At 38.0% G+C, this 15,149-nt stretch overlaps 1 protein-coding gene across 1 annotated transcript; it reads left to right on the forward strand.

The window, feature by feature from the left end:
* Positions 1–660: 660 nt before the first annotated feature.
* Positions 661–14,061, forward strand: LOC137180503 (E3 ubiquitin-protein ligase TRIM21-like). The gene is made up of 3 exons (XM_067585892.1): positions 661–761; positions 11,392–11,674; positions 12,491–14,061. The coding sequence occupies exons 2-3, from the start codon at positions 11,398–11,400 to the stop codon at positions 13,780–13,782; spliced, it is 1,569 nt and encodes a 522-aa protein (XP_067441993.1). The 5' UTR covers positions 661–761; positions 11,392–11,397; the 3' UTR covers positions 13,783–14,061.
* Positions 14,062–15,149: the final 1,088 nt, after the last annotated feature.

Consider the following 15,149-nt stretch of genomic DNA (forward strand, 5'->3'; position numbering starts at 1 on the left):
TTCCTAAAAGACAGAAAATGTTGATGTATGTCAGAGACTAAAACAGATGCTGTAAAGTGAATGAAAAGACATTTTTAGGTGAATGAAACTACTCTGCTTTACAGTATCACTGCAGTTAAATCATGTGCAGAAGAAGAAACTGTTTGGGGAGGTGTTTTATTTTACTATCAGAGTCTTCCTCTCAAAGTCACTGAGGTTTGTTCAAGTTGTATGTGTTTCCCCCTCTGTGTCCAGCAGAGGTCAGTATAACAGCACACATCAGAGAGGACAGATTGTTAAAAGCAGGGACAGAATGCACACACCTCTCAACTTCCTCATCTGATTCAGCATGAAAAGGTTGAAACACTACTAGACAAACAGTGAGCTGAACTTTGGACTGACAGTCAGATTTTTTCAGAGCTGCAGAGGACCTGATCTGTTTTTGAGAAAACTGTTCTGTGAGCTGCAATAAAATAACACTGCTGAAAAAAGAAGATAACAGAAGTTAAATGTTTCCCTGATGATTAAACTCATTTGTGCCAGATGTGTTTAACTGTGATCATGTCTAAACCTGACAGAGGAAACAAAACCTGCCAAAGAAGCTGCAGTAAGAGGTGGAGCAACACTACAAAGAGAAGCTTCAACGTCATTTTCTTTAAATGAAACTTAAAGTTAGTCAGAAACACAGAGGAGCTGCAGTCGACACAACTGTTTCTGTTTCTGTCTGAAGAAAAATCAAACCAAGTTCTTCAGTTCTTTCTCAACAACTGATTCAAACACTGGTGAGTACAGCTGATAATATTTACTGTGTTTAAACAACCAGAATTAACAAAAAAACTTTTTTCTTCAGAAAACTTCCTGTTTAAGAATTCTTCTCAAGTTACACTTTTTATTTTAAACTCACAGTTATCTAATTATCTGTTGATTAAACTCATTTGTGCCAGAGTTATGTAACTATAATCATGTCCAAACCTGAAGGAGGAAACAAAACCTGCCAAGCCAGCTGCAGTAAGAGGAAGAGCAACACTGCAAAGAGAAGCTTCAACGTCACATTCATCAAATGAAACTTAAAGTTAGTCAGAAACACAGAGGAGCTGCAGTCGACACAACTGTTTCTGTCGAAGGGAAAAAAACTGAATTCTTCTGTTCTTACTCAACAACTGATTCAAACACTGGTGAGTACAGCTGATAATGTATATATATATATATATATATATATATATATATATATATATATATATAATATAACACAAAATGTATAGTTCTTCTCAAATAGGAAGTTACACTTTTTATTTTAAACTCACAGTTGTCAAACAAACAGTCAGAGGAAATTTATTTTAACATCATCTGACTTTGGGCACCTTTATTTTAAAGCTGAAATATATTCACTATTCATTTAGAACAATATCTCCATTATATTCCAACAACACTGATGAAGAAAATTGAGGCATACATTGGTTCATTAGTTCTTGTTGTGGTGGGCTGTTGCACCTATTGGATCATTATCTTAATGCAATTTTACATTTTTTTCAAAATTATTTTCTTGTTCAACTGTCCATTTTCCAATAATTATTGCTGATAGGATTATTAGGCTAACTATCCATCAAACGTCTCGCTGAAAACAAAAAATTCAGATTGAATTCTTGAACCAGAACAGAGCTTGTTTCTCTTTTCAAAGCAGAAAACAAATTATTCAATCTACCATACTGTCTACACTGGATTATGGAGATATCCTGTACGCTGCTGCTGCTGCCACTGAAAACTCTAGATGTTTCCTACCACAGTGTCATTAGGTTCATTACAGCAGACAGTTATCGCACTCATCACTGTGAGTTATATGAAAAGGTCAGAGGTCATAACCAGCAGATCCATGTCTTCAGTCATAGGGCCTTGGTATAAACTGCAGAGTTATTTAACATCTTTAGTTGAGCTCAGAGCTGATAACCATGACACCAGATCACAGAGCAGGTTGACTTTAAAAGTTCCTCATACAAACTCTGAACTGGAGCAGACTGGTTTCCACTAACACCTCACTACTGGAATGAACTGGAACACCGCTTAAAGTTATAACCATTTGTTCTTCTGAGGGACTTAAAGTTTTAGTAGCTGCTATTCTTCAGGATGTTTCTGATTGTTTGAAGGTGTGTGTCTGAGTGTGTGTGATGATTGAGGATGAGAATTTTCTGCAGGGTGAGACATGTCTGTCTTGCTCATCCCCTGTTTCATCAAAATTATGCAAGTTTTGGGCCCATTCACTTTGATTTCAATAAATAATTTGAAAACCTTTGATAAGTGTATGTGTAAAAAAAATTCACTTCCTAATTTTCATCAAGTCTATTTTTAGAAAAGTAAATACTTTTAACCCACATGACCTGGTCAAAGTTTGATTGACATGTGTACTGTCAGGTGTGTAGAGACAATAAGTAACTGCAGCTGGACACAGAAAAATACTCATATATTTGAATGGAGAGTGTGAGCGAACCACTAGGTGCTCGGGCCCTAATAAAGGAAAAACTGCAGTACAGAGCTACAAAATTTAGTTCTGATTTTATTTTTCTACTGTACTTTATCACTTAACAGCCATCCTCACTCCATTTTTTCCCTTCCCCTCATAGGTCATCCCCACTACTGATTATACATATAAGACTTATAATTATTGTAAAATAAACTAGAAAATGCAATTTCTGTAGAAATTGCGTGTGATTGCTGAAAGAGAATTTAGATTGCATAACTGGAAGCTGAACACTATTGAAAAATCTAGCAAGATTAAAATTAGCAATGGGTGGAATTGAACCCACACCCTCATGTTTGTAAGACAGACATGCTATGCACTGAGCTAACATGTCACACATAAATGTCAGGCCAGATTCTGCTATTTACTCTATCAATTGCATGAAATTGACAAAAAAGCAGTTCAACTCAGCAAGCAGATTGAGACCACCTGGACTCCTTCATCCTTCAACTCTACTGACTTCTGCCCTCAGCAGGGCTCGAACACACAACCTTTGGATCTAAAAGGGGTTCAGTAGTGACATGAGCTTAAACCACTGGACTACTCAGACATACTGTATACCACAGGAAAAGATATATTTAACAAGCATATCAATCCATATTCTAGGTAGTAATGTTAGTGTAAGCTAGAGAGGAATTGAATTCTGGTACAGGATAAAGATGTGAAGCAACTTTGTACATGAGAGCAATATTATGAGGAGCACTGCAGTGAGCAGGTATCGAACACACAACCTTGTCATCTAAGGTAAAGCTGATCAGAGAACAGTGTTCTAAACCACTGAGCCAACAGACATTCTCAAAAACGGGAGGAAAAAATCTCCATTTTGATGATGAAAATATATTTGTCTCAAACTAGAGCTTGAAGCCCAGAGATTTGTACATCATTAGTGAAAGCAAGACTGGTTTAACATGAGAATGAATCCACTGTGCCTGATCACATGACACACTGGTGAGACCTGACAAAGTCTTCAAAACCCCTGACTTTGGGCTTAAATTGCTGAAAAACTACAAAAGATATCACTAAACAATCTGATAACTTTGATTTTACAGTTTGAATGGTGTCTGTGCGATAAGGGACTTCTGAGCAGTTGAGTGTCAAAGTGACCAAGGTTCCAACTCAGTTGGACGGTTCATCCCATAGACTGCCATTATAAATTTTAATGTTTTAAAAAATTATATAAAATCGCTGAAACACGTTACATTTAAGAAAAATACAAGCACACATCTGCTGAATGGATTTTATAGCACAAAGTGTGCAGCAGTTGAAACGCGGCAAAAAACGTACGGAAGACGGACTAAGAATAGGGGTCAAATTAAGGGTTAAAGTGGCGGAATAATAAAGAAGAAAGAAAGAAAAACACATGAAATACAATAGGGTCTTCGCCCCTTTGGGGCTCAGGCCCTAATAATACTTAAGGGTGTTTTCTTTCTGACCTTTGATTGTTTCTCATTTGGGTTGTGAATATTTTATTTTATAGAGAAACACTTTTGTGAGCCCTTAAAATTAAATAATTATGAAAAATATTTTTAAATTGTACATAAAGTTTTATCAAATCTATATTTAATTTAATAGGTCACTGTAACCTACAGTAGAGTCAATACACACTTTATGATATTCAGTGCTGTAAATAGGACAAAATGTGTCTTCTGATCATTTTCTCAGGTACAAGGACACACTGTGTGTACGTCAGGCTTAAAAATCTGTTAATCTGTACAGTGTCTTTTTGCCTTAATGTAACACAATGAACTCCGCACTGTAGTGATCATGCATCATTTATGTAGGGCATTTAGATTCAATGTTGCTATCAGAAATAATTTATAATTATGAGTGTAACATACCCCACCGAAAGATGGTCTGACACTTGAACTGATGATTTTAGGTTTAATGACAATCCCAAAACCAACGTAAGAGCTGGGTACAAAACACAAAACAAACAATGTATTAGCCACCTCACCATACCTTGGCATTAGCTTGCATTAAGCTAAAGCTAACTCAATTAGTTAACCAAACAGTAATAAAATGTTTCATAAATTACTTTAAGAAACTAACCTCGCATTAATATTAGACCAAATACTAACCTTGTGCCTCTTCGGAAGATACAATGGTGGAACTCAGACGATGTGCTGGCTGAGACCACATGTGCTTGGCCAGAAACAAAGAGTACGTAAAGTGGGGCTTTAAACTTTCTCTTAAATGTGTGTGTGGCTTTGTCCAATTCAGTTCAATTTTATTTATATAGCACCAAATCACAACAGATGTTATCTCAGGGCACTTTTCACATAGAGCAGGTCTAGACCGTACTCTTTAATTCTCCATGAGCAGCACTTGGCGACAACGGCAAGGAAAAACTCTCCTTTAACGGGAAGAAACCTCAAGCAGCACTGGGTTCTAGGTGGGCGAGCCTGGTCGGCCCTAACTATAAGCTTTATCAAAAAGGAAAGTTTTAAGCCTACTCTTAAACATAGAGAGGGTGTCTGCACCCCAGACCGAATCTGGGAGATGGTTCCACAAGAGAGGAACCTGATAGCTGAAGGCTCTGCCTCCCATTCTACTTTTGGAGACTGTAGGAACCACCAGTAAGCTGCATACTGGGAGCGCAGTGTTCTAGTGGGGTAATAGTGTACTATGAGCTCTTTCAGATATGATGGTGCCTGATCATTAAGGGCTTTTGTAGGTGAGGAGAAGGATTTTAAATTCTATTCTGAATTTTACAGGAAGCCAATGCAGCGAAGCTAAAATGGGAGAAATATGATCTTTTTTTGATGTTTGCTTTAATTTGCAGATTTGGGAGTTATACCATGGAGCTATCTTCCTTTTTAAAGGGCCGATGGAGTCGAGTGTTATTCACAATGACCCTGCGGTACTATCAACAAGATTATCAATTTTGGAGGGACTAATGTTAACATAAGTCCTCTGTAGTATTGAGACATGGCAGTGAATTCAGTACTGATGGAATTGCTTCCTTAAATTTATCTACAACACTATCAGAGAGACATCTAGTGAAGACATTTTTGTCTAATGGTGTGTAATCCAGTAATAGGAATTCAAAAGTTATTAAGTAATGATCTGATAAAATAGGATTCTGTGGAAAAACTATTTAATATTCAATTTAGATGCCATATGTCAGAACAGGGTCGAGGGTGTGGTTCAGACAGTGAGTGGGATTATTTACACTCTGAGAGAAGCCAATTGAGTCTAATAATGAGATAAATGCAGTGCTAAGACTGTCATTATCAACGTCCACATGAATATCAAAATCACCTACTATAATTACTTTATCTGTAGTGTTGATGATTAGGCTTGAGTTGAAAATGGCTGCAACTCCTCCTCCTCGGCCAGTGTCTCAAGGAATATGAGTATTAATATGACTGGGGGGAGTGGATTCATTTAGGCTGACATATTCTTCATGACACAGCCAGGTCTCAGTGAGACAAAATAAACTAATATGATGATCTGAGATTAAATTGTTTACTAAAACAGCTTTAGATGAAAGAGATCTAATGTTTAAGAGTCCACATTTAATCTCCTATTTTGTTGTCCTATTGCAGTGTTGGTGTTAATTTTTATTAGATTTTTATGAGTGAATCCTCTTCTGTTTACTTTAGATTTAATTGATTTAAGTGGTCAGGGGACAGACACAGTCTCTATGTGGTTTTGGGTGGGTAACTGCTCTGATGGAAGCGCAGAGAAGCGTGTAGGACTGCAGCTCTGCCTCCTGGTCTCAACTCTGGGTTGTCATGCTTTTGGTCTACTAATAAACTCAGCCATATTTCTAGATATGAGAGGAGGTCCGTCATTGGTCAGATTAGGCAGGGGCCCAGAGAAAACTATGGAGTCCGACATTGTCTTTTTCAAATGTACACACCGACTCAGTATTAATTTTAATGCCAATTGGCATAATCAGGAAAGCTGTACCATATTTACGTTTATCCTTAGCCAGAAGTTTTAAATTTGATTCAATGTCGCCCACTCTGGCCCCAGGAATACATTTGACTATCGTTGCTGGTGTTGCCACCTTCACATTTCTCACTATGGAGCTGTCAATAATCAGAGTTGGTTTCTTAGCGGGTGTGTCACTGAGTGAGGAGAATCTGCTTTAAACGTGAACTGGTTGGTGGTGAACCGTGGGCTTCTGCTTAGGGCTATGCTTCCTTTGGACAGTCACCCAGCCGCCCTGGCTTCCCGGCTGCTCAGGAACTACCGGGGGAGTAGGAGCTAAAATTCAGTGAGCCTTGCATCCAATACAGCAAATAAATTACACTTATTACACGTACCATTATTGCTAAAGGAGGCAGAGGAATAGCTAAACATATGACATGCTGAGCAAGAGAGAGCAGGAGAGCGAGAGGGAGAGAGAGAAGCCATCACTTACTGCTAAGCTAAGTCAGCTGCTCAGCTAACTCCTGAGCTAAAATAGCTAACAACTGTGGGATTAGTGATAGAGACACTAATGGGAGAGAGCTAAGAGTGCTAGAGCAGAACTAGTGTAAGTTAAAATGTAAAGCAGGTAATTATCCACAGAAATGGAGCATATCAAAATTAACTGAGTTGAGAGCAGCAAAAATGTTATCAGTAACACAGTCGGCAACCAGAAATGAGACAATAAGTTTACTGCAGCACATCAGCAGCATGTCCAGTAACAAGAGAAGCAAAGAAAGACAGAGAAAAAGGCTGAAGACATTCATGAAGACATGCCATTTAGCTTCAAACTTTGAAAATGATCAGAAAGAGTAAAGTATGTCTCACTGCTAAAAAGGTGGAGTTTTTAAAAGTGAAAATAGATGTTTACTGGTATCTGTTATACTAAGTGATGTAGTGATAAGCTAATATTACTGTTAGTATGTAAATTATTGGTCTATGGATGCAATTGTACTGATATACAGATATTTTAGTGTCTTTAAGATTTACTGACTTGGTGTGTAAATTACTTGGCTGTATGTATAATTCTATTGATCATTGTTGATGTTAATAGGGACAATGTCAAAATTTTACCTCAAAGCTACTTGAAGGGTAAATGTGAGGAGATAATCTGGGTTTACAAGATTTTAAATTTTATGTAATGTAATCAAATCTGATCTAATAACTGCAACAGCATCAAGTGTCAATAAGAGGCATTTTTCTGAAAATCTCTGGAGCATGTTGACATGACACATTATATTTGAAGCCAGGGATAAATTGAGCACAAAACTTCAAATGCTAAATTTGTGATATTTTCCTTATTTTGTTATCCAAATATGGAGAGCAATTTACAGAAGAATCTTGGCTTCCACTAAAGGCCAGGCTTTCAAATTCATAAAAGCAACATTTAACCCCCAAAAATAAATGATAAACAAAAAACGAAACTCAGTACTTTTCATGTACAGAAAACACGTCACAGAAATCGTGACAAAAGTGGCACAAAAATATGGCTCGAATACGTCACAGCTACAGCACAAATACGGCAGTGGCACCTCTATAAACAGAGGAACACAAAAACATTCACCAAATTGCCATGTAAATTCTCTAACATATCAGCGTTAATATATCAAATTTAGCAGTCTTGTCAGTTCACAAAGAAAGCAACATTCATTTTGCCTCATACATTTGAGAAACAAAAATACAAAACAGAAATAATCAAACTGTTTCCTACCAAATTCACGGATAGCAAGCTGTGCTCCGCACGTGTGGTTTTCAATCCACCAACATCTGCAATCCTACCAAAACAATTGCACAAAATATGGCTTTTAAGTAAGTGCATCAAATAGGACCTGGACCAGTAGCTATTCCCATCAAAAAGTGGCGCGTTATGTTGTACTTCCTGTATTTTCCCAGCATTACCTGTCCACTCAGCAGGCATACCGCAACAAATGGCAAAACCACGCCCCCTGCTGTCCAACGTGAGCATACCCAGCTGGATAGCGACAATGGACAACTTCTTCAGCATGGATTTTTATCTCCCATAAATATTATTATTTTACCACCTGGTTACATATTGCTTAATGATTTTGCAAACATTTCTGCAAAATTGTACGATTTTGACACAGTTGCTAAAGAGCAGATTATGAATGAACCAGAATTCTTCAGATTCTTTTCTAACACGAAAATCCTTTTGGATCAGTGTGTTTGAGTTGTTGTGGTTTCTGAGGTTACAGCATCATAAGGTAACTTTTTATTTCTTCTTCTTTTTATTACTTTTTTATTCTGAAACATATGAACAGTTGGAGCTCACAAATTAATAATGTCTAGTCACTGATGAGACAATCAAGTTATAACACTAGAGATTCACACTATAACTGAAAGGTGAAGTACAGGTGTGAGTTGTAGTACATGAAAGTACATGAAACAGAGTTTGATGCTCAGTGGCCTTAAAATTACCCCAAACCACAGCCTGTCTCATTCTTAACCTTATTTCATTTTCAAGTTTTGTTTCCGCCTTCCAACCTGTTGTTGGTTCATCATTCTTGCAGACATACTTTGATATTTTTCAGCGACTTATGAATCATTCTTTAATAACAGCATATTTTTTTACAACCTAACTTTTATTCTCACTGTGTAGATATACTGTATTGTACTTTTGAATCAATTATGGCTGGAGTTAACATGAATATACAGTATGAACGCCACAAAACAAACCATTTTCAGACTTAAGAAATTAAAGCAATAAAGTTGATGCTTGATTTTTATGAGTTTGTCGGACACTGGATGTAAAATCTTATTCATCAAAGTCTTTTCTTCTGAGTTTTATCTTAATATTTCCCGTCTCAATAGTTGTAATTCCCTCGAAACACAGGCACACACAAGTGGCTTGTGTGTGCCAGCTCATCAAAGTAAAATAAAGACAAAAATATGAATTACCTCGTTGGCTGCTTTCTGCAAATAAGGGAATTATTCTTGGTCCTTGAAGGGTCCTTAAACATTTCACAACCACTTAAATAGGTTGATATTTAGCATGTATCTTAGCTGGAGTACATGTACATCTTTACCTGCTCATTTCTCCCTTCTCACGTACGTCAGAACAGCGCAACTAAAATAATACAAAACATCAAAGATAACTGAAATATACTGTAAATGACTCAAATGTATTCTAAAAGACAATACCGACATTACAAATTACAAACAACAGTTACAATGGTAGTACTTTATTTTGAAAGGACGCTAGTCTGAAGTGATAACTGGAAATTGACAGTAACGCACAAAAGGTAGAAACGTCACAGCTGTACAGCTCAAATGTTTCTTTATGTTGATTAATTGTTTCAAAAATATCTATTTAACGTTTGCAGGTATAAACATTCTAAAGGAAATTTATATCAGAAAAGAACACATGTTTTAGAATGATTTACATGTAGCCTACTGTTAGTGAATAAACACTAAACTCTGCCCTGAGGGAGGACAAAGACGTTACTAGGAGGAAGGGAGGACATGTCTCTTCGTTTGATGATGTTAAAAGTAAAGTTAGACTCTGCTGTCGGATTCCAGACTCATTTCAAAAAAATACATGAGAAAAAAAAGAGAGAGAGAGAGAGCTGAGAGCACCAGCGAGAGAGAGAAAGAGGGAGAGAAAGAGAGGGAGAGAGAGAGAGAGAGAGAGAGAGAGAGAGAGAGAGAGAGAGAGAGAGACAGCAGCTGTGGTCAAGTGAGCTAGAGTGTGAATGAAGAGAGTGAGCGCCGGTAGTGAGAAAGCCGGTGAATCACATCAATAAAACGTTATTTTCTGATTGTTTCACAGCGGTTATGTTGTAGAGCACAACCACCTCCACACACCTCCATGAGAGGTGATAGTTTACAGCTCTGATCAGTCTGTGATTGGCTACCGCAGCCTTCAGCCACACTGACATCGGGTTGCATTTCTCCAAAAGTTGACGCCTCCGCCCAACCCTGTGGCAGTGGGCCGCACTGCCTGATTTTGTCTGAATACGGCCTAACCCTAACCATCTCACTCCTCATGCCTAAACCTAACCAACTTAACCAACGAAGGCAATGAGTACTCGCCAATCAGAGGCAGAGTAGGGCAGGTCTTGGCGGAATGCGGGTGGGAAAAAAATGAGGTCTTCATCGTTCTTCATGTTGTGTCTCTCAGCTCTGCTCACCGGCTCATAAAGACTCCACAGATTCAGTTCTCTCAGTCTGCAGGAGAATCTACCATCAACAAGACTTCAGTCAGGAAAAAGACAGCTCCTGTTTCTCTGTGAGTCTTCTATCTCTTTACTGTTATAGAGACTTCATACAAGCTAACCAACATGTTGCAGTGGATTATTGAGTCCTGTGGCATTAACATCATTAATTCTGTTTCAGAGCCGGCTGGCCCTACATGCTCACTACACAAGTTGCGTAGGGCCTCATCTCTCCCTCGTGTCAAAGCAGGTCTCAACTTCATTGAGAGGATGAAGCGGAAATATCATTCTGGTCACAAAAAGAGAAAAAAGAAACATAATGTGAGTGAATTGTGGGAAGAGCAATCAGGTAAACTTGTGTTCCACTTAGCTCAGATCTGTCAGCTCATTATTTTTCTGTACTGTTTGTAAATTACATTTGCAATACATTTTAAAGTTTTATTCATTGACTTTTACATACAAAGAGAAAATACAGAATTCTGATAATTAATTAACAAACAACTAACATTTCCAACCCCAGGCCCCAATACCAATTTACAAATCAGAACTAAGCCTCAAAAGCAAGACTCAGCAAGAGAGCAGACAAGTTTAAAGTGTTTTTGAGTTTAAGTTTAAAAAGTTTTAAGTTTAAAAAGTTTTTGATTGAAGGCAGAGGTTGGGAACAAGTCGTCAGTCAGCAGAATCCAAAAGGGAAGCAGGCAGGATCAGAGACTTAAACACAATGACCATGGGGGCGAAAATCTGGCTGTGAACTAGTGTTTGTGGAGATGGCAAGTCCTTCATGTTGAAAATATTCTGTGATTTTAACAGGGAGAAATGAAGACGAAGGAGGACCTGTTGAACACTCTGGAGGATTTGAAAGACGAGGAATTCAAGAAATTCAAATGGTTTTTGGAGCAGCCTGATATCCTGGAAGACCATCAAGCCATCAAAGCATCCCGGCTGGAGAAGGCAGAGAGACGGGACACTGTGGATCTGATGGTGCAGACCTACCAACTTCCTGGAGCTGCGAAGGTGACCAAGAAGCTTTTAAAGAAGATCAACAGGAATGATCTGCTGCAGAGTTTATCAGACAGCAGCTCAGGACCAGAAGGTCAGTCACAGGAAGACAGAAACTGCAACAATCTTATGCAAACAAGATATTAACTTGTTCACACAAGATGCCATCTGTCACATCCAGACTGTAGAGGTCAGACAGAAACATTACATTCATGTTATTTATTTGTTTTAATACTGAAGAACTTCCACATTCACACAGACGACCTTCATCTGTCCACCATGATTAACACAAACATCTGCTTTCACTGTCAGTGGAAAAGTCTTCACTTCCACTCTGATATAGTAATTATCAATTCAAATCAGCCATTAGTCTATAAATAACAACATAAAAAAACAAAAGGAGATGGTGGTGGTAAGTAGAATATATTAATTAGAAGTATATTTATAAATGTCTATGTCCTACTTGTTGTGGCAAGAAGTGACATATTTAGCAGCCAACACTGCACATTCTTCTTTTCCTCCAGAATCAAGGCTTATTTCTCCCTTTCTGTCAGACTTTGGAAGTTGGGACAACTTTTTTTCGAATTTTGGAAATAATCCTCCCTAATATTTCTGTAGTTTTGGTTTTCTGATAGAAAGTGTAATTCTGTCTTTACAGCTCCTTCATAACAATGACAGCAGAGTCTGTTCTCTCTGGACAGCCAGGTCTCTCTGTGTCTGACCTTCTCTATTGCCAGACTATGATCACTCAGTCTGAACATTGTCAACGTCTTTCTCAGGTTATTATCAGTTACTGTGGTTAGATCGTCTGCCACAGTATACTGTCTGTTTAGAGCCAAATATGTTTCTAATTTGTGTTGTTAGCATGTAATATCATTACAATAAGTGATGTCTGTTCCTTTTTCTTTAGTTATAATTTGGTTAGTTCCAACTCACCAGGAGCCTCCTGTGAAAGTTTCACATGACAAAAGACATCAGCTGATGGACCCTGTGGAGAACCTGGAAGACAGGATGTGTATGAAGCACAATAAACCTCTGGAGCTGTTCTGTAAGACCGACCAGAAAATTGTCTGCGTGCTCTGCGCCTATTCTGACCACAAGACACATGATGTTGTTCCTCTGGAAGAAGAATATGAAAGACAGAAGGCAGAGCTGGGGAAGAAAAACACTGAAATTCAGCAGATGATCCAGAAGAGACGACTGAAGATTCAAGAGATCGAACACTCGGTTGACCTCAGTAAGAAAGATGCAGACAAAGAGAAAGCAGAAGGTGTTCAGGTCTTCACCGCTTTGATGAAGTCTGTTGAGAGAAGCCTGAATGAGCTCATTGAGACGATTGAAGAGAAGCAAAGAACGACAGAGAAACAGGCTGAAGACTTCATCAAAGAGCTGGAACAGGAAATCTCTGAGCTGATGAAGAGAAGCTCTGAGGTGAAGCAGCTCTCACACTCTGAAGACCACCTCCACCTCCTCCAAAACTTCCCGTCCCTGAAAGCTGCTCCACCCACCAAAGACTGGACAGAGGTCAGCGTCCGTCCACCATCATATGAGGGGACTGTGGTGAGAACTGTGACTCAGCTGGAGGAGACGCTCAGTAAAGAGATGAAGAAGCTGTTTGATGAGGCTGAGCTGAAGAGGGTCCAGCAGTGTGCAGTGGATGTGACTCTTGATCCTGATACAGCAAATCCTCATCTCATCCTGTCTGATGATGGAAAACAAGTAAATCATGGTGATGTGAAGAAGAATCTCCCAGACAACCCAGAGAGATTTTCTGATTGTTGCTGTGTTTTAGGAAAGCAGAGTTTCTCTTCAGGCAGATTTTACTTTGAGGTTCAGGTTAAAGGGAAGACTGAGTGGAATTTAGGAGTGGCCAGAGAGTCGATCAACAGGAAGCGACTAATCACACTAAGTCCTCAGAATGGTTACTGGACTATATGGTTGAGAAATGGAAATGAGTACAAAGCCTTTGCTGGGCAACCAGTTCATCTCTCTCTGCAGTCTCAGCCTCAGAAGGTGGGGGTGTTTGTGGATTATGAGGAGGGTCTGGTCTCCTTTTATGACGTAGATGCTGCAGCTCTTATCTACTCCTTTACTGGCTGCTCCTTCACTGAGAAACTCTACCCATACTTCAGTCCCTGTAATAATTATGGTGGTAAAAACTCCGCCCCTCTGATCATCTGTCCTGTCAATCAAACTGCCTGATCTGTTTTTTTATGATTAGCAATTTATTAAGCAATGAAGCATTGCCAGTAATGTACAGTATATATATATTAAATCAATCTGTACATTTGAGTCCACTGTGTAAATAAACACCGGACAAAGTATTTATACTACAATACAGACACAGCAGTCAATACTTACATGGAAATGGATTAGAAACATAAAAACACACCAAACAATGATTAACTGATACATTTTTAAAAGTTTCACTTTCATCCATGGTAACAAATGTACATATTCAGTGGTAATATTCAGTATAAACCTGATTTAATCAAGATATAATTAATGTGTTCATTCCTTTAAAATTTATTATAGGATTTGTTGTTGTTTTTTGATGGATTTTTACCTTTTACTTTGGGAGGATGTTTACTGCTTCAACATGCTCCCAACATTCATTCATTAATCTCTTCAGTGGTGATGGATCCATCATGAGAAACACATGTGAAGAGAAACTCTGTTCAAACCAACAGAGCTTTAAGGTCTAGTGAACATCCCAAAGTTTACAAAGATACCAAATCTGTATCAAGACTGAATTTTAGGGAAATGTATCTGCTGTGATGTAAAATATATCAAGATTTATTTCATTAGATGTAATGATGCAGCCATAACAGTCATGATGTCCTGAGGTTGAATATTTCACTGTGTGTCATTTAGCTTCAAGGTTAGAACATGAACAGGAAGAGTAGAGTTTGTGTCTCTGTTATAAAGGATGGAGTTATTAGTGTATTAGTGTAAATAGATGTTTACTGGTATCTGTTATACTCAGTGATGTAGTGATAAGTTAATATTACTGTTAGTATGTAAATTACTGGTCTATGGATGCAATTGTACTGATATACAATTATTTTAGTGTCTTTAAGTTTTAAGTTTGGTTTGTAAGTTACTTGGCTGTGGGTATAATTCTATTGATCTCTATCAATATTATTAGTGATAGTGACTTTTTTCACCTTTAATTATGATAACAGACACATTTTGATAACATAAAGAAGCTGAGTCATTAAACCATTTTACAGCTGAACAGGGTCAGTATCAGTAAACAACCATGTTCCTTCACAACAAATGAATACAGATATTTATTTGGTAAATGAGAGAGAATGGTCTACTCAAGTGAAATTAACATATTTTATTTGAAGTATACTAACATGCTGATGTATTAATACATTTCTATATCATGTAGAAATTGTTGATAACCCAACAATTCAAACTGTATTAAACTTTTAAAAAGAAGAGTCTTGTTGTGTGTTTTTTGCTCAGTCTTGTCTTTAGATCCAGCCTCTTGATTGGTTATCCACCTTGGTTGTCTGAGCTGCAGGAGGATGCAGCAACACTCTGAGAAAGACATCTGGATG

This window comes from Thunnus thynnus, chromosome 3, assembly GCF_963924715.1.
Source record: "Thunnus thynnus chromosome 3, fThuThy2.1, whole genome shotgun sequence".
Classification (NCBI taxonomy): Eukaryota; Metazoa; Chordata; class Actinopteri; order Scombriformes; family Scombridae; genus Thunnus; species Thunnus thynnus.